The sequence below is a fragment of the Borostomias antarcticus genome (assembly GCF_949987555.1).
Source record: "Borostomias antarcticus genome assembly, chromosome: 2".
Taxonomy (NCBI): Eukaryota; Metazoa; Chordata; class Actinopteri; order Stomiiformes; family Stomiidae; genus Borostomias; species Borostomias antarcticus.
The window spans coordinates 41,066,197-41,084,729 of record NC_140235.1 but is presented as its reverse complement, the minus strand read 5'-3'; the positions used below and the strand labels follow the sequence as shown (position 1 = coordinate 41,084,729).

Genomic DNA, 18,533 nt, shown 5'->3' with positions numbered 1-18,533 from the left:
GGCCCCATCGGTGCTGTTTAACTCTCAGTGTACCGTAGTTGAGGGCCTCGGGGGCCGTCCACTTGATGGGGATCTGCTTGAGCCCCGAGGACGAGTAGATGCCGTCGTCCTCCTGCCTGGACATCCCGAAGTCGCTGATCTTCAGCAGGTTGCTCTCCCCCACCAGACAGTTCCTGGCCGCCAGGTCCCTAGGAGGACAGAGAGGGACAGGGTCAGAGCGGGGTGTGTGTGTGTGTGTGTGTGTGTGTGTGTGTGTGTGTGTGTGAGACGGAGGGCAGAGGGGACAGGGTCAGAGCGGTGTGTGTAAGAAAGTGAGAGAAAAGATGGAGAGAGAGAGATGGAGTCACTTGAGAGACACTAGCTGACAGTATGAGGTTGACAGAGAGAGAGGGGAGAGAGAGAGAGAGAGAGGTGGGAGAGAGAGAGAGAGAGAGAGAGAGAGGGAGAGGGAGAGAGAGAGACAGAGAGAGGGAGAGAGAGAGAGAGAGAGGGAGAGAGTAGAGGAGAGAGAGAGAGAGAGAGAGACAGAGAGGGAGAGAGAGAGAGAGAGACAGAGAGGGGAGAGAGAGAGAGAGAGAGAGAGAGAAAGAGAGAGAGAGACAGAGAGAGAGAGAGAGAGAGATGGAGTCAGAGTATTGAGAGACACCGACAGTGTGGGGTTGTGGTGTGTGGTTTTGTTTGTGTGACGGGGACGGGGGTGTGTGTGGTGTGTATAGCGCGTGTGCGGCGCGGTCCGTGCGCGACACACACACACCTGCATGTGTCAGCGAGAGAGATTGCAGCTCAACATTTCCTCCCCTGTTCCAATCTCTCCCTCGTAACCCCCCCCCCTCCCTCTCTCAGTAGGGGGGGGGTCACAACTACTACAGTATTTTTCCTGACGCCCCCCCCCCCTCCAGAGGCGTTTCTGCTGACGGCCTCGTCTCCGGACCCCGGAGCCCGACCAAATGAGCTTGTCGCTCAGGCAAACTGCCCCTGTGAGATAAGTAGCCTGATGATAGGATAGTGCTGCGCAGACAGGAAGTGGAGAGACTGATTACAACGTTTCTTTCTGGGCTTTCGCCGAGGTAAAGTCCTTGGGAGAATAGTTTTCGGTTAAGAAGGCAATCTTGGCTCAGCCCGGGGGGTGGGAGGGGCGGGGAGGGGGGCGGGGAGGGGAGGGGCGGGGAGGGGCGGGCGCGGTCCAGCCGTAGCTCAGGTGAGGGTATCGGAGCCGACAGGCCGGCTAGGCGAGTCAGACAGGGTAGCCGCCCGCGTCTCTCTTCCCAGAGGTCTCAGCTCTATCGAGGGGGGGGGAGGACTTAAACCGGGTCTCCCAATTCATCGCAGGCGTCCGTCTGGAAACGGTGGGTTTGATAGGAGTGGGTTTGATAGGAGGGTTTGATAGGAGGGCGAGAGGCTGATAGGATAGGAGGGCGAGAGGCTGACGGACTTGTGATTGGATGGATTGAGAAAAACACACCCCTTGGAAAATATGGGATTATTAAAGTTGGAAAAGGATTGACTCAAAAATACTGTATATCTCCGGTCTCATAAGATTCAAGGTTATTGGTAGAAATAACAAGCTTTAGATGACTTCTCAATACGGAGACGTTTGAGGGATTTGGGTGATTCATACGGATGCAAACAGCAGCGCGATACAAACAGGGACAGGAAGCCGGGATATTTCCCAGAATGCCGTACCGGTGGATGCAGTTCTTGGCCTCGAGGTAGGCCATCCCGGCCGCCGCGTCCAGGGACAGCTTGACCAGCTGCTTCGTCTTCAGGTCGTCCTTCTTCTTCCTCAGGAACGACAGGAAGTCCCCGCCTGGAACCAGAGGACATCAACGTCAACCGCGTGGGACAACCGCTGGGACAGCCGCGTGGGACAGACGACTCAAATCCGACGAGATTTTCAGAAAAGTATTTTTGTACGTAAAACAAGTTTTTTTTTCATAAACGAGGTTACATTACATTAGTCATTTAGCAGACGCTTTTATCCAAAGCGACTAACAATCCAAAGCGACTAACAATAATTGCATTTAACGTAGGAAAAGCCAATGTACTACTACTCACCAGAACTCACAAGTGCATCTCCTTCCTAAAACAAGTGACTAAGAGCATCATCTAGCGCTGAAGGCAAAGTGCAAGGGTAGCAATCTAAACGTGTTGAGGAAAAGCTCGTTGTGGACATACCTGGCACTAGCTCCATCACGATGTAGATGGGCTGCCGTTGGGTACACACACCTATCAACTTCACTATGTTGGGGTGGTCGTACTGCTTCAGTATCCTGCAAACAGAAACAAATATATCCTGGGTTAGTCACTAGGGCTGGGTATTGAGTCCAATTTCAAGAATCGATTCGATTCCGATTCACAAGGTTCAGAATCGATTATCATGATTCAATTCGATTCGATTCAATATCGATTCGGTTAGTGTTACTAAACTTTTTTTTTGCTGTAACCTTAATTACATGACTGCCAAGTTATGCAACACATCAATACTAGGGCTGGGTATCGATAGTGATTTCCAAAAATGAATGAATGAATGAATCATTGAATGAATGAATTAACTATTCATTCCTTCATTAAATAAAAGATCGATTTTGGGATTCATGAATCGATTCTGAATCATTTGATTCAGAATTGATGAATCGATTTTTTAAACCCAGTCACTAGTCACCACATCACATTTCAACAGACTGCATCACCTTAGAACCCACAGACAAGGTCCCGAGGGACTAATGCCAATAAAATGATCCTGTAACAGGATTGAAACACGTCGGGTGTATTACAGGCAAATCGAGGGCACCTCTCCTCAAGATTCAAGGTAGTTTATTTGTCCTGTGCAGATACAGAATAACACACAGAGACATGAAGGGAGCTCCTAGTATTCTAGGTTCTCGGCGGGAGACGAGGGTTGTTGATGTGAAGGTTCCCGTCACGGCCGGCTCACCTCGCTTCAGAGAGGAACTTGATCTTGAGCTCCTGAGGCAGATCCTCTTTACATGTCTTCACGGCCACGGGCGTTTTGTCTCGCAACGTTCCTTTGAACACCTCTCCAAAGTTGCCCTGGAAACAGACAAAGGAACGCAGGGAAGAGGTGGGTGAGGGGAACGTCGGGGGCGAACGGGTGAATGGAACGTGTACTTCAGGCTAGAACCGTCTGACGCAACGGAACCTGACCGAACTAAAACTTCCCCACAGCAGACGAAGTGAGAATATATATTAGGCGTGTATTAGGTGTGCGTTAGGTGTGCGTTAGGTGTGTATTAGGTGTGCGTTAGGTGTGTGTTAGGTGTGTATTAGGTGTGTGTTAGGCGTGTATTCGGTGTATTAAATGTCAAGACACAAAGACACAGAACAGACAAGCTCACTTTGCCTAGAAGCTCTCCCAGAATCACATCCTCATGGTTCAGGATCCACTTTTTGTCCTGAAAAACATCGGAAGGGAGAGAGAACAGAAAAGTGAGACCGACACAGCGAAGCAGCCTAGTCTCTCACATCTGACTTTCAGACAAAACCTCCAGCTGGAATATCAAAGTCCATTAAGACAAACTAATATCATAACAAAGCCGTATTCCTGTCAGTCGGTCTCGTCTAATGGTCAAGACGTAGGCTCTCCTCGCAGTGCTGCATGAAGACCATTTAAAAGTACTTAGCGTTTAGAGCGCTCAGCAGAGCTAACGCAGCGGTAATGACAGCCATCACTAACCCTGGATTGGTAATATCAGAGGCAATTAAAACGCCATTATGTTCAACATCATCAGGCCGGCAGCGGAGGACTCTGCAGACCCTCGGAATAATGGCGCCCGTTATTGATGGAGTATTTGGTCCGACGCAAGACTCCCAATCGTTCAGTCGTTTCCGGCGAGGTGGGGGTGTATCGGAAAGATCTGCGTCATGTGACTTGACGCGCGTCTGTCGGCGCGCGGTGGTCTCACGACCCGCGTTGGGAATAGGGCTGGGTATCGAGTCGAATTTCAAGAATCGATTCAATTCGGATTCACAAGGTTCAGAATCGATTATCACGATTCGATTCAATATCGATTCGGTTATTGTTACTAAAACCTGTTTTTTTTTAGCTGCAACCTTAATTACATGACTGCCAAGTTATGCAACACATCAATACTAGGGCTGGGTATTGATACTGATTTTCAAAAATTAATGAATGAATGAATCATTGAATGAATGAACTATTCATTCCTTCATTTATTCATTCATTCATTAAATAGAAGATCGATTTTGGGATTCATGAATCATCTGATAATCATTTGATTCAGAATCGATGAATCGATGTTTTAAACCCAGCCCTAGTTGGGAGTCTGGACTACAGGGAGCCGATGGGAGCGGTCAGTACCTTGACCACGGGGTTGAGCAGCACCACCCCCGACTTCTTTGTGATGACCTGCTTGGTGGTGTAGTGATGCTCGATCAGCTGGGGGATCGTGGGGAAGCCAGTGCCTTCGAACCGATACTGATTCTGAGGGACAAAATGGAGGCAGGATGTGAAATTAGCATCAAACTACAAAAGCATACCTAATTTCATGTATGACTAGGATGTCAAAATAATTATAACATGTAAATATTCCTGTGTGTAGGAGGGAGCATTAGACCAGGAAAAAACATTTCATTAGAGAGGTCTCTGATGGTAAGGTCAGTTAAGAGTGCAAAGAAGAAGACGTGAGTTTTGGGGGCGGTCTTTTCTTTTCTCGGCAGCGAGAGAGCGAGGTGACGGACTCACGTCGGCGAACTGGATGATGAAGTGTCTCCTCTGTCCCTCGGAGAAGACGGAGAGGACGTACTCCCCGGGTTTGCCGTGGCTCTCGCGGACCAGGAAGTCGCCCTGCTGTTTGAGCAGCTCCTGCGCCTCCGTGCGGGGGATGGCGCCGTGGTACCACTCCTGCTCCCCCAGCGGCTTCTCGCTGGTCGGGATCACGTCGAAGAACTGCAGAAGAAGAAGAGCGTGTTATTCTGGAGGGAACGCCAGGGGCGCGGTGGTTATTGTGTGAAATCGGGTGGGGGTCGGGGGGGTGGCTTTAGACCGACGGACCAGTATACTTGTTTACTTGTACGTTAGTTTGTGCGTGCGTTCGTCTGTCACACGTGTACCAGAGCTCACCACCTGGCGGCGCTCTTTCTATTTCCAAGTACATTTTGCTTTGTACATAAAAGCTTTTATTTTCTCTCCTGGTTTTGTGGTTATTTGTATGTTTTATAGTATTTGTTTATTCTCTTTTTGGATGACTTACGGCTTTGTTTTTGTTGTACTGACAATCTATGTACTGTACTGATGATTATGTATGATGTTGTATTTTTATGTGGACCCCAGGGAGACTAGCTGGTTGGCATGGCAGCAGCTAATGGGGACCCTTAATAAAACTATAAAACTATGTTTTGTGTCTCAGTGAAGGAGTCTATTCTACTAAGGAGCCCGTCTTCTATCGAAATCCACAGAGTTTAGTAGCTCTTCTTCTAGTGCTGGTTCTAAATGTTGGGTTAGTATAGTTCTCATAGGTTAGTATAGTTCTCATAGGTTAGTATAGTTCTCATAGGTTAGTATAGTTCTCATGGGTAAGTATAGTTCTCATAGGTTAGTATAGTTCTCATAGGTTAGTATAGTTCTCATGGGTTAGTATAGTTCTCATAGGTTAGTATAGTTCTCATAGGTTAGTATAGTTCTCATGGGTTAGTATAGTTCTCATAGGTTAGTATAGTTCTCATAGGTTAGTATAGTTCTCATAGGTTAGTATAGTTCTCATAGGTTAGTATAGTTCTCATGGGTTAGTATAGTTCTCATGGGTTAGTATAGTTCTCATAGGTTAGTATAGTTCTCATGGGTTAGTATAGTTCTCATAGGTTAGTATAGTTCTCATGGGTTAGTATAGTTCTCATAGGTTAGTATAGTTCTCATAGGTTAGTATAGTTCTCATGGGTTAGTATAGTTCTCATAGGTTAGTATAGTTCTCATGGGTTAGTATAGTTCTCATGGGTTAGTATAGTTCTCATGGGTTAGTATAGTTCTCATAGGTTAGTATAGTTCTCATAGGTTAGTATAGTTCTCATAGGTTAGTATAGTTCTCATAGGTTAGTATAGTTCTCATGGGTTAGTATAGTTCTCATAGGTTAGTATAGTTCTCATGGGTTAGTATAGTTCTCATGGGTTAGTATAGTTCTCATGGGTTAGTATAGTTCTCATAGGTTAGTATAGTTCTCATAGGTTAGTATAGTTCTCATGGGTTAGTATAGTTCTCATAGGTTAGTATAGTTCTCATAGGTTAGTATAGTTCTCATGGGTTAGTATAGTTCTCATGGGTTAGTATAGTTCTCATAGGTTAGTATAGTTCTCATAGGTTAGTATAGTTCTCATAGGTTAGTATAGTTCTCATAGGTTAGTATAGTTCTCATGGGTTAGTATAGTTCTCATGGGTTAGTATAGTTCTCATGGGTTAGTATAGTTCTCATAGGTTAGTATAGTTCTCATGGGTTAGTATAGTTCTCATAGGTTAGTATAGTTCTCATAGGTTAGTATAGTTCTCATAGGTTAGTATAGTTCTCATAGGTTAGTATAGTTCTCATGGGTTAGTATAGTTCTCATAGGTTAGTATAGTTCTCATAGGTTAGTATAGTTCTCATGGGTTAGTATAGTTCTCATAGGTTAGTATAGTTCTCATAGGTTAGTATAGTTCTCATAGGTTAGTATAGTTCTCATGGGTTAGTATAGTTCTCATGGGTTAGTATAGTTCTCATAGGTTAGTATAGTTCTCATAGGTTAGTATAGTTCTCATAGGTTAGTATGGAGGTTAGGGGCATAGATATTTCACCACATAGATCAGATCCCTTATTTAGGCAGTGTGATCATGTTGGATAGATCAGAGTTAGAGAGCGTCTAGGTCATAATGTCTTTCTAAACGGTGACAGAGTTAGTCATGCCGTAAGGAGGGAAGTCGGTGGGATTTGGGGGTAGAATGCAGCTCAGCGCTCTCTACTTCTGTGATTACTGACTGGATATCCGCTGAGAGGGTTGGACTCCACACACAATGAGGCCCCCTGAACAGAACCGGCGTTTCTGAAGCCCGGCTCGGCTCTACAGCAGCTCCTGGACTCTCTGAGATCCACTTTCACTGGCCCAGAATGTGCTTTTAACTCTAGACACAACCATTATCTCTGGGAAGGAGAAAAAGGGCGAATGACACCGAGTGGTCAGAAGCTGCCTGCTATCATACTTAACGGTAAATGGACTGTACTTACAGTATATAGCGCTTTTATCCAAAGTACTTTACAATGGCCTCTCATTCACCCGTTCACACACACATTCGCACACCAATGGCGGCAGCTGCCATGCAAGGTGCTAACCTGCTCATTGGAGCAATTTGGGGTTCGGTGTCTTTGCCCAAGGGCACTTCGACATGTGGACAGGAGGAGCCGGGATTCGAACCGCCGACCCTGCGGTCATTGGACGACCCTCTGTATCTCCTGAGACACAGACGCCCCTTTGACATCTGGGATTTAGCTGCAAACGGTGGGATGAAAAACACCTGCTTCACTTCGCCAGGACACAAACTACATTCAGACGGGTTTCAAGTTTGCCGGAAAATTGCGTCATTTGTGCCGTTTTCTGGATTTCCAGAATTGAAATAAAGTGTTCATGGGCCCTTCTACTTTTCACACAGAGTTCAGAGTTCTGGGAGTTTAATACTATCCACATCCAATAACAATTAAAACATATAGTATCATATATTCATATTCATGAAGAAAATATCACATTTCCTCTCCATTATAACCAAGGCAGGTGCATCATGGGTGGGGGACATGTTCACCGTTGCGCGTGGCTTATTAGTTCCTGGCTTGTTAGTTCCTGGTTTGTTAGTTCCTGGCTTGTTAGTTCCTGGTTTGTTAGTTCCTGGTTTGTTAGTTCCTGGCTTGTTAGTTCCTGGCTTGTTAGTTCCTGGCTTGTTAGTTCCTGGTTTGTTAGTTCCTGGCTTGTTAGTTCCTGGCTTGTTAGTTCCTGGCTTGTTAGTTCCTGGTTTGTTAGTTCGTTATATTTCACCACACAGATCCGATGACTCTTATTGGGGTAGTTCATGTTGGATAGGTCGGAGATGGAGCACGGTTCGGTCATATTATGTGTCCAGCAGTGACGAGGTCAGTCGTGCCCTCAGGTCGGGAGTGTGCGCGGATCAGCTGTAGAGTTGTCAGCTGATCTCTGGACTTGTGTGATCGTGGTACAGTAAGCCTACAGGCACGCCGGTCTCGTACTTGAGATGGGATGAGCTCAGAGCGCGGGCGAGCGTAGCCCGATGGACAGTAGAGACGCATGGATCGTGTGTCATACTAACTACACCCAATCCCTTTTTCACCCCCAGGCGGTCAGACATCTCACGAATGTAGGAACGGCATAACCGCATCTGGTTCACGCGCGACGCAAGTAAAAACCGGCCTGGTGCGCGTTGCATCTTAGCTGGGTTAAGGAGGTATTTGTGCTGTTTGGATTAGCAGGACTGAGAGAAGACGAGTGTCCGGGACCCGCCTACTTTAATGCAGTTCAGAGCTCCAGGAGTTTAATACTATCCACATGAAATTAGTAACACTTAAAAGGGTCTCTGTCTACCATGAACCTGAAACAGAGACTGTAATCTCACTGATCATTCCAGTATTGAACTAGCTGCAGTTTTTATGCAGGCTCTCACTGGGCTACAATGGAAGTCAATGGGGCATGTATGTAAATGTGTTGAAAAACTTTGATAAATGTGCTTTTCTGAGACGCGAAGCGCAGGGTGTAATCTTACTGGTCTCAATATGCTCTCCTGTGAAATGTATCACAATCCGAATATTTTTACATGTTTGGCATGACTTGGACATGAGCATTCCCCTGGCGCTTATGTTCACTGCTCTCATGGAGGACTATGAGCAAGTCATGCCAAACACATACAAATATTGGATTGCGATACATTTAACAGGAGAGCGTACTGAGACTGATGAGATTACACCCTGTGCTTCCAGTTTCAGATAAACACATGTATCATAGTTTTTCAATGCATTTACATATGTCCCATTGACTTCCATTCCAAAACTGCAGCTAGCTCAATACTGGAACGATCAGTGAAATGATGGTCTATGTTTCAGGCTCACGGTAGACAGATCACATGTGGGGCTAAATGTCTAAAATAGCACACTACCCCTTTAAAACATTTCATATATGTTTCTTCATATATTTAATCTACGCATATATGAAGAAATGTGAATATATTAATATATGAAGAAAAAGCATGTTTCCACTTCATTACCACAAAGAAACATGCATCATGCTACCCCCCCCCCCCCCCCACACACACACACACACACACACACACACAGCTTCTCATCAACAGTATAAGCTCCTTAAATGCGCGATCTTACCGAGGATGATCCCAGGACTGACTTGGGAGAGCGTATGATGCCAGCGATCGAGTGACGCAACGTATCAAACTTTGAAACTTTACTTTTGTCCTGAAATAGAGACGCAAACACAGGATTCAGTGTAAATACGCAGGCAGAAGAGAGGCGCGCTGTCACATCAACCATCTCACTTGTAATAACCAACACCCTCAAGCTAGACTTCATTCCGTCATTGTTCACTTAAGATAACAAACATTTTCCTGAGATTTCAATCACAAGTTCATTAGCGGATTGCGTAGCAGCAGAAGTGTGGCTGTGATGAAGTGTGTAGGGTTGAATGGATGGACCGCTACAGTGCGTGCCCACACTGCCCCCTGCTGGCCATGCCCTCTCTCTGCAGCACAGCTCACAATCAGCAGATTATCTGAGTTTTAACCCACAGTAACTCAACCACAGCTGCTTTAAGTGTTGACGTTATGCAACACGGAGGTTGGCGCATTAACGAGGCAACCTGGTTCACTCATCAATGCACCATTCATTCTTTTAAGTACTTTGGAGCTCATTCGTTTCATAAGTGTGATAATATCAACTTTTACATTGTACCGTATGGAACAGTGGTCAGTGGCAGTCAGACGGTTAAAGTGGTCTGGAGGAACAGATCTATTCACACACCAACACACTGAGAATACGCCTGAATGAACACTAGGTATGTAGCGCAAGACCTGCCACTCTACATCCTGCCCTGCGGCACCTCATACAGGAATAATAATAATAATAATAATAATAATAATAGTATTTGTAATACACTTTTCATGTAAAGAATATCAGAGTGCTACAGGTTTACATTTACAGATAAATGAACATGAAGGTCTACTGATTAACTGATCGAGCCTTTAAATAATAATATAATATCCTTGATCTTAAAGGAGCAGTTTGGTATTTAGCATCATATGCCCTGCTATAAGGTTATTTATGATCTAAAATATGTTATAAAAATATGTTATAAAAATGTTGACAGACTGTGCAGTCTTGAGATATTAGTGCTCGTTGCTCATATCACAGCTAACTACACAATGGATCTCTATGGGCGTATGAGATTATTTTCACAATGAAAATGTGCTTCATAAATAAAATTAATAATAATAATAATTAATATTATTATTATTAATGCCCATAGAGATCCATTGTAAGGTTAGCTTTGACTTAACTGTGACATGAGCAATGCGCACTAATATCTCAAGACTGCACAATTCGTCAAAAACGTGTACATGGACCTTTGCATATGATCATAAATAACCTTATAACAGGGCTTATGATGCTAAATACAAAACCCCTCCTTTAAGAAGACGCCCTCGAAGCGTTCGAGCCCCCCTGGCGTCTCTCCCACTGACCATGGAGTTGACGGAGCGGGCGTCGTCCTCGTAGTTGACCACGGGGGGCGGCTCCTGTCCGTCGCTGTGCTGCGTCTTGTGGTGGAGCAAGTCCTTCTGGGACGCCAGCTTGGCCTCGGAGCAGCGCAGCAGCTGGACCGTCTGTCTCAGCTCCTCCAGGGCCTGCTTCTGACTGAGCAGCAACACCGCACTGGACAGGACAGGACAGGGGGAGGAGGGAGGGAGGGAGGGAGGGAGGGAGGGAGGGAGGGAGGGAGAGGGAGAGGGAGAGGGAGAGGGAGAGGGAGGGAAAGAGGGAAAGAGGGAGGGAGAGAGAGACAGACAGAGAGGGAGAGGGAGAGAGAGAGAGAGAGAGAGAGAGAGAGGGAGGGAGAGAGAGAGAGGGAGGGAGAGAGAGAGAGAGAGAGGGAGAGAGAGAGAGAGAGAGAGAGAGAGAGAGAACACATGTGAGCGAGGTCAAACTCCAGAGTACATGTAAATTCTACAGTAATACTAGTTAATCCCCTGGCAGAAGGAGTGTGTAAGTGTGTTTGGGGGGGGGTGGGGGGGGGGACATTTTAAGGTTTGTTTTCCTTGAGTTAAAAGAGCAACAACTACACGGTTATCAAACTAAATACCTGCACACTAAATTCCCACCAGGATAACAGTTAGTGTAACATCACTTGAAAAACGGTGCTGAACTGAATAAACATGATAAATGAATTCATTTCAAATGAACTGACGACCGTAGCTTCACACTCCGGATTTCAATCAACTGCCTACGTGAATGTCCGACTTTGTATCCAACTAATCATGCTTTTCGACCTTCCTGCGTGAGTGCGTGTGTGAAGTGTGTGTGAAGTGTGTGTGTTGCCTCCTCTTTAATCAGCAGTGCAGCTGAGGGATCCCAGCGGATGAGAGCAGAGGAGAGACCTGACCTGAACACTCGTCCGTGCTCAGGATTACCCAGCAGACCCTGAACTATGTGGCCCGTCTGGGTCACGGACGGACCGGGCCCATTGTGCTCCGTCTGCCCCGGTGCCCACATCATCCACATGGCCGGTTCTGAGGAGAGAGGGCCCTCTCTAGAACAACTAGAACACCCTCAGAACCCTAGGAACACTAGAGCACCCTCAGAACCCTAGAAACACTAGAGCACCCTCAGAACCCTAGGAACACTAGAGCACCCTCAGAACCCTAGAAACACTAGAGCACCCTCAGAACCCTAGAAACACTAGAGCACCCTCAGAACCCTAGAACAACTGAGCACTATCTAGAACTCTAGAACAACTACAGCACTATCTAGAACTCTAGAACAACTAGAGAACTATCTAGAACTAGAACAACTAGAGAACTATCTAGAACTAGAACAACTAGAGCACTATCTAGAACTAGAACAACTAGAGAACTATCTAGAACTAGAACAACTAGAGAACTATCTAGAACTAGAACAACTAGAGCACTATCTAGAACTAGAACAACTAGAGAACTATCTAGAACTCTAGAACAACTAGAGAACTATCTAGAACTAGAACAACTAGAGCACTATCTAGAACTAGAACAACTAGAGAACTATCTAGAACTCTAGAACAACTAGAGAACTATCTAGAACTAGAACAACTAGAGCACTATCTAGAACTAGAACAACTAGAGAACTATCTAGAACTAAAACAACTAGAGGCTACGGTTCCACAGCAGGTTCCACAGCAGACGGCACGGTTCTCCATCGAGCTACGTACTCGGACTTCTTTTCACACGTCTTGCTGGACTCCATGATCTTGTTCTCCAGGTCCTGCATGAGGTCCTCCTTGGTGTGCAGACTCTGCTGGGTGAGGACCAGCTCGTCCGAGGTGGACTTCAGCCTGGGGGAGGAGAAGCACAGATCCTGGGTCAGCCTGACGGACTGCTGCTACCGCCGCTACGCTCGCCTGTCCACGTCCAGTCACGTCACCTGGGGGTTCGTGGTACCAGGCGAGTCCGAAGCACGATGGTTTACAGCAGGACTATGAACAGGGCAACCGTCCAAACAACCTTCTAGAAAGTCCCCAAATAATCTAGACAATTCCTACATTCACAGCCAGTGTGCTAAAAATGATTGGATTTTGAAAATGTATACTAGGTGTGAATAGTAAATGCGATTCCTTGTGGATTATGCTCTGCTGTAGGGCCTGAGAGACCTTTATGAGGTAGTTACGTTAAGATAAGATCTTATCTTAGACTGAGCCCTGTTGTAAGAGTGAGGGACTTTTACCAGGTTGATGAGGCTCGGTTTGTGTTGACTGAGTGAAACTCACATGGCTTGTAAACTCTCTGCCGTCAGATTGTTCCATAGGATCTCGTTGGCTTGAAGGTTCTCCGTTTCCTCCAACAGGGAAACGTCAAACTCTACGTTTGGCTCTTTGGTTTCTGGAGACCTGGAAGGCGAACGCTTGAGGTGAACTTAAATATGAGATAACAACGGAAACACGACGGATTCAATTCTGTTTTAGAAAGAGAGACCCTTTAGGTTCGCTGTCCCTCCGAACCCACCTGTAGACCTCGATGAAGTTCTCGTACTCGGACACGGGGTCGATCTGGTCGATGGAGGTGTGGATCTCTTTGTGGACTTTCACGATCTCATCCGTCAACAAGCTTGTGATCTCGCTGTACTCCTCCAGAATACCCTTCCTGAACACACAACGCTCAGAGTTAGAATACCCTTCCTGAACACACAACGCTCAGTTAGAATACCCTTCCTGAACACACAACGCTCAGAGAATTAGAATACCCTTCCTGAACACACAACGCTCAGAGAGTTAGGATACCCTTCCTGAACACACAACGCTCAGAGAGTTAGAATACCCTTCCTGAACACACAACACTCAGAGAGTTAGAATACCCTTCCTGAACACACAACGCTCAGAGAATTAGAATACCCTTCCTGAACACACAACGCTCAGAGAGTTAGGATTCAGCTGAACGTACTCAACTAAGGATTCAGCTGAACGTACTCAATTAAGGATTCAGCTGAACGTACTCAATTAAGGATTCAGCTGAACGTACTCAATTAAGGATTCAGCTGAACGTACTCAATTAAGGATTCAGCTCAACGTACTCAACTTAGGATTCAGCTGAACGTACTCAACTTTCAATGGAAACAAGTCGATGACTTTATTGCGTTAACCTTGACAATGTCTTTTTAAGCTATTGATGTAAAAATCAAATGAGGTTTTTTAAAATTTCTTGTCAAATAAACTAAACTAAACTAAAGCTAAAGTTAAAACAAAACAACAAAAACGTTCAAACTGTGGGTGAAAAGGGGGTTAAAGCACCAGGCTCCCAGGGATCACACGGTGTCTGTGGGTTAACAAACACTTTCTCCTTTCTGTTAAAGTCGCACTGAAATGAAAAAAGCATTCTGTCCCATGTTGGTTCACATAATTGGTCATAGTGTTCACCTATTCAACGATGTATGCAAAAAAATTTACAAAATTCTACTTTTGTTGTAATCTTATATCAAAGTATATAATTTCTTACTTCCTGGAAAACGGTAGGTCACGTGCAATGACGACAACAGGTACCTTAGATTTTAGATCAATAATCTCACGACATCCACCCGTCAATCAATGCTATCCTCCTATCGAATCTGTCTAAAGTTCTTAAAACCCGTCCACTTATCAATGTTCCAATCAAATTCCTCTAAACATATGTCCCGCCCTCATAGCTTGTTTGCGTCGGAAATACGTCAAACTACGGAAGTTAGATGATCTCAAACGTCCGCTTCAGTGCGACTTTAAACTAGTCAGGATCAGAGTTCCTCCAGGCCAGCTGAGAGAGGTCAGCCAGAGTACGGTCAGCGATCTCAGACACGCTCCCAACCCTCTCCTCCTGGCCGACATCTGCCTCGGCCTCGGCCCGCTGTGATTAAAAACACAGCTTAAGCAGCACGGCGCTCTAAAAAAAGAAGCCGCAGCCCAATAATCCTGCGTCAGATATGAAGTTCTGGGGTTTAATCTCTCCTCACTGGGACCTTCGATCGTAGGGGTAGAGGTTTGAGATTTACATGTTTACACTGACCGACACGTCAGGGTGTCACGGATCTGTGTGTTCAGTTGATCTGCACGCACACACACACACACACACACACACACGCGCACACACACACACACACACACAGATGACAGCTTTATACACACCGACGCATGTACACCCCAATACACACACATCCTGCACTTCCACACAACACAAACACACAGAAATTACGGGATCAATAAGTACCTATACCTACTGTACCTACCTATAGCGACATCCACTCCCCCCGACACACACACACACACACACACACACACACACACACTCACACTCACACTCACACACACTCACACACACTCACAGTGCGCTGATCATCTCCTCCTGCATCCTCTGCAGCGAGTCGAGCAGCAGGGGCAGCGTGGTGTGGTGGTAGTGTTCCTGGTGCAGCTGGGCGCAGCGCACCGCCAGCACGTACTGGTTGTGCAGGTTGTGGAGCTTCATGGTGGCCTTGTCGTAGCGCTCGCGGGCCTTCTCCGGCTCCTTGCCTGAGGACGGGAGGGGGGGGGGGGGGACAGAGCCGTCAGCCCCCGACACCGTCCCCTCGACAAACACGGGTCGCGATGTCACGGGTTCGACCCCCTTCTCCGAATTGGTGTAGCGCGGATATTCATTTAGTCTATTCCTACAACACTGCATCTTGTTTTGGGAAATTCTGCTTTGTAAACCTAACCCTATCGCTAACCATAACTAGAACCCTAACCCAAATATAAGGTATTTATAGCTAAAATGCTTGAAATCGGTACTTCCCATCTAAGAATAGTCAGTGTCAATGTGCTTGCTTTGATGGACAACCTGGGAATTCAGTTAATATAACAAGAACTAGTGTTTATCACTGTGCTATTAAATAACACTGTGTGGGTGAGAATCTAGAGAAGTGGAATGGGTTAATCATGATCCTCACGGGGGATGCATTTCTGTGAGTAAGTGTGTGCATGTGAGTAAGGGTGTGCATGTGAGTAAGTGTGTGCATGTGAGTAAGTGTGTGCATGTGAAGGTCACTCTCCTTACCTTTGACCATTGCTTCTTTGTACTTCTCCTTAGCGCTGTGGGCGTCCCTGGTCAGCTGTCTGTAGGTGCCTTTCAACTTCTCAAGGTCACTCTTCGTAACCTGGGAGAGACGATATGAGAAACATCACATCAGCGCTGGTCAAACAGACCAAAGCAGCCTTAGCAGGCCATATTTCAGATATTTCGGGTGACTCAGGAGGTGGTGTAGTCGTCCGGGAAGTGGATGATTCCCAGTTCCGGGAAGTGGATGATTCCCAGTTCCCAGTCCAGCTCCTCCCCTAAATAAGTGAGTTAATTAACTAGCAAAAAATTAACATGTGCAAGTGAGTGAGCTAGCTACTGTGTTAGTTTGTGAGTGAGTGAGTTAGTTAGCTAACTAGTTATAGTTTGTTTGTTTGTTTGTTTGTTTACCTTGTTCATGTCAGACTTGATCTGCTGGACTGGTTATTGTTTGTTTGTTTGTTTGTTTACCTTGTTAATCTTAGACTCGATCTGCTGGACTGGTTATTGTTTGTTTGTTTGTTTACCTTGTTCATGTCAGACTCGATCTGCTGGACTAGTTATTGTTTGTTTGTTTGTTTACCTTGTTCATGTCAGACTTGATCTGCTGGACTAGTTATTGTTTGTTTGTTTGTTTGTTTACCTTGTTCATGTCAGACTCGATCTGCTGGTGGATGCTCTGGTAGCTCTTCTTGACCTGCTGCTTGTCCCTGATCATCATGGTGAGACGGTGGAGGGGTCCAGAGTTCAGCTCCTCCGCGTGAGACTTCATGATCTTACTCAGCTGCTCCGTCTGCTGAACCATGTGGGCCCATGACTAGAGGACAGGGAGGGAGGGAGGGAGGGAGAGAGAGAGGGAGGGAGGGAGAGAAAGAGAGAGAGAGAGAGAGGGGGGGGGGGAGAGAGAGGGAGAGAGAGAGGGAGAGAGGTATAGAGAGAGGGGGAGAGAGAGCGAGTGAGAGAGAGAGGGAGAGAGAGAGGGGGAGAGGGAGAGAGGTAGAGAGAGAGAGAGAAGGGGAGGGAGAGAGGTAGAGAGAGAGGGGGAGAGGGAGAGAGGTAGAGAGAGAAATAGATATATAGAGAGAGAGAGAGAGAGAGAGAGGTAGAGAGAGCGAGAGAGAGAGAGAGAGAGAGAGAGAGGTAGAGAGAGGGAGAGAGAGAGAGAGAGAGGGGGAGAGAGAGTGTGTAGTGTGTTAGATTCTGTAGATTCTACCCTGCCACCTGCCTGAAGACGTCTACATGCAGGATGTGGTGTGACACTTCGTACATGCGTGTGCAATGTCCGGTGTGTGTTAAGTGTGTGTGTGTGTGTTAACTGTGTGTGTGTGTGTTAAATGTGTGTGTGTGTGTGTGTGTGTGTGGGCGTACTCCCCGCCCCCCTACCTTGGAGACGTTGCTGATGTAGTCGACCTGCGAGGAGTTGTCATGCTTGTCCACCTGCTGGCTGATGTTGAGCAGTAGTGATGCGTACTCCTTATCGCTCTTCACCCTCAGGGTCATGAAGCGCTTCACCGTCTCCAGGAGCTTGAGCTCCCAGTCCTGCAGCTTCAGCAGCCCCTCGTGGGAGTTGCACAGGTCCCTGCCGAACCCCATGGTCTTCTCAAAGGCACGCGCTTAGTCTCACACGCTCTGGCCACCGGGAGAGGGGGGTGGGGGGGGCGGGGGGGCCTCAGGTCTGCATGGTTTATGCTGACAGGACATGTGGAAGAGGGAGAGAGGGAAATATTACAAGGTATGAAACGATTGAACTCTTACTTTATTAGATCTATATGATCGCATATGTATTTAAAATGTATTTAACCAGGAAATGAGGTTCAATCAATCAATCAATCAATCAAAGCTTTATTTGTATAGCGCATTTCATACCCAGAGGCAACGCAATGCGCTTTACAGAGAACAAGGGAGGTTAAAACCCCCTTTTGTGAGGGTGACCTGACCAAGACAGCAAGATTGTCATCTTAAAGTACACACACACACACACACACACACACACACACACACACACACACACACACACACACACACACACACACACACACACACACACACACACACACACACACAATACAAAACATTAAAAACGATCACAGTGGTCAAGCTGATTGCCACCAAGCTTCATCCAGACTGTCTGCCAAGGATATTTACTAGCGTCAGTTATCACCAATACATCCATGGTCATCACTGTTTACATTCCACCGTCGACGGGGAATGCGGAACGAGCGCCCGACGTCGTTCACTCAGTAGCTGCGAGACTACCGAGAAAATACCCACGTCACTTCAAAGCAATCTACTGTATGAAAATGCTCAAGATTCCTCCAGCAGCGCTGCCCCGCCCTCTCTTGGCAGATCAGACCACAACCTAGTTTCACTCAGGCCACCGTACAACCCAATCCACTGGGCCGCTCTGCGCGGGCCACACGGCGAAGACATTGACGGCACTACGGACTGCGTCTCTTCACACATCCGCTTTTGCACCGATGACTCCATCCCCACCGAAGACATTTGCTACCCAAACAACAAACCGTGAGTGACCTCTGACCTGAAGGCCCTGCTGAATGAGAAGAACTCTTCAGGACGAGGGACCGGGCGGAGCTCAAACCTCTACAACGAGGAGGGCTGGGTTTCAAAAATCGATTCATCGATTCTGAATCGATTCTGAATCAAATGATTCAGAATTGATTCATGAATCCCAAAATCAATCTTTTATTTAATGAATGAATGAATAAA

The 18,533-nt window shown here is 46.4% G+C and overlaps 1 protein-coding gene across 2 annotated transcripts in view; it reads right to left on the bottom strand.

The window, feature by feature from the left end:
* The window catches only part of fer (fer (fps/fes related) tyrosine kinase), a gene marked incomplete at both ends in the record, with an annotated part of 18,342 nt that extends 943 nt beyond the window's left edge, over window positions 1-17,399 (bottom strand). The window contains 16 exons of one of the 2 annotated variants that reach the window (XM_084461524.1): window positions 34-188; window positions 1,684-1,807; window positions 2,176-2,270; window positions 2,936-3,051; window positions 3,357-3,413; window positions 4,340-4,462; window positions 4,724-4,927; window positions 9,379-9,468; window positions 10,749-10,938; window positions 12,467-12,589; window positions 13,022-13,141; window positions 13,257-13,394; window positions 15,100-15,283; window positions 15,798-15,906; window positions 16,450-16,623; window positions 17,190-17,399. In XM_084461524.1, coding sequence (XP_084317650.1) covers window positions 34-188; window positions 1,684-1,807; window positions 2,176-2,270; window positions 2,936-3,051; window positions 3,357-3,413; window positions 4,340-4,462; window positions 4,724-4,927; window positions 9,379-9,468; window positions 10,749-10,938; window positions 12,467-12,589; window positions 13,022-13,141; window positions 13,257-13,394; window positions 15,100-15,283; window positions 15,798-15,906; window positions 16,450-16,623; window positions 17,190-17,399 — 2,212 coding nt within the window. The remainder of the gene's footprint in view (window positions 1-33; window positions 189-1,683; window positions 1,808-2,175; window positions 2,271-2,935; window positions 3,052-3,356; window positions 3,414-4,339; window positions 4,463-4,723; window positions 4,928-9,378; window positions 9,469-10,748; window positions 10,939-12,466; window positions 12,590-13,021; window positions 13,142-13,256; window positions 13,395-15,099; window positions 15,284-15,797; window positions 15,907-16,449; window positions 16,624-17,189) is intronic. The other variant, XM_084461525.1, reaches the window with a different exon arrangement.
* Window positions 17,400-18,533: the final 1,134 nt, after the last annotated feature.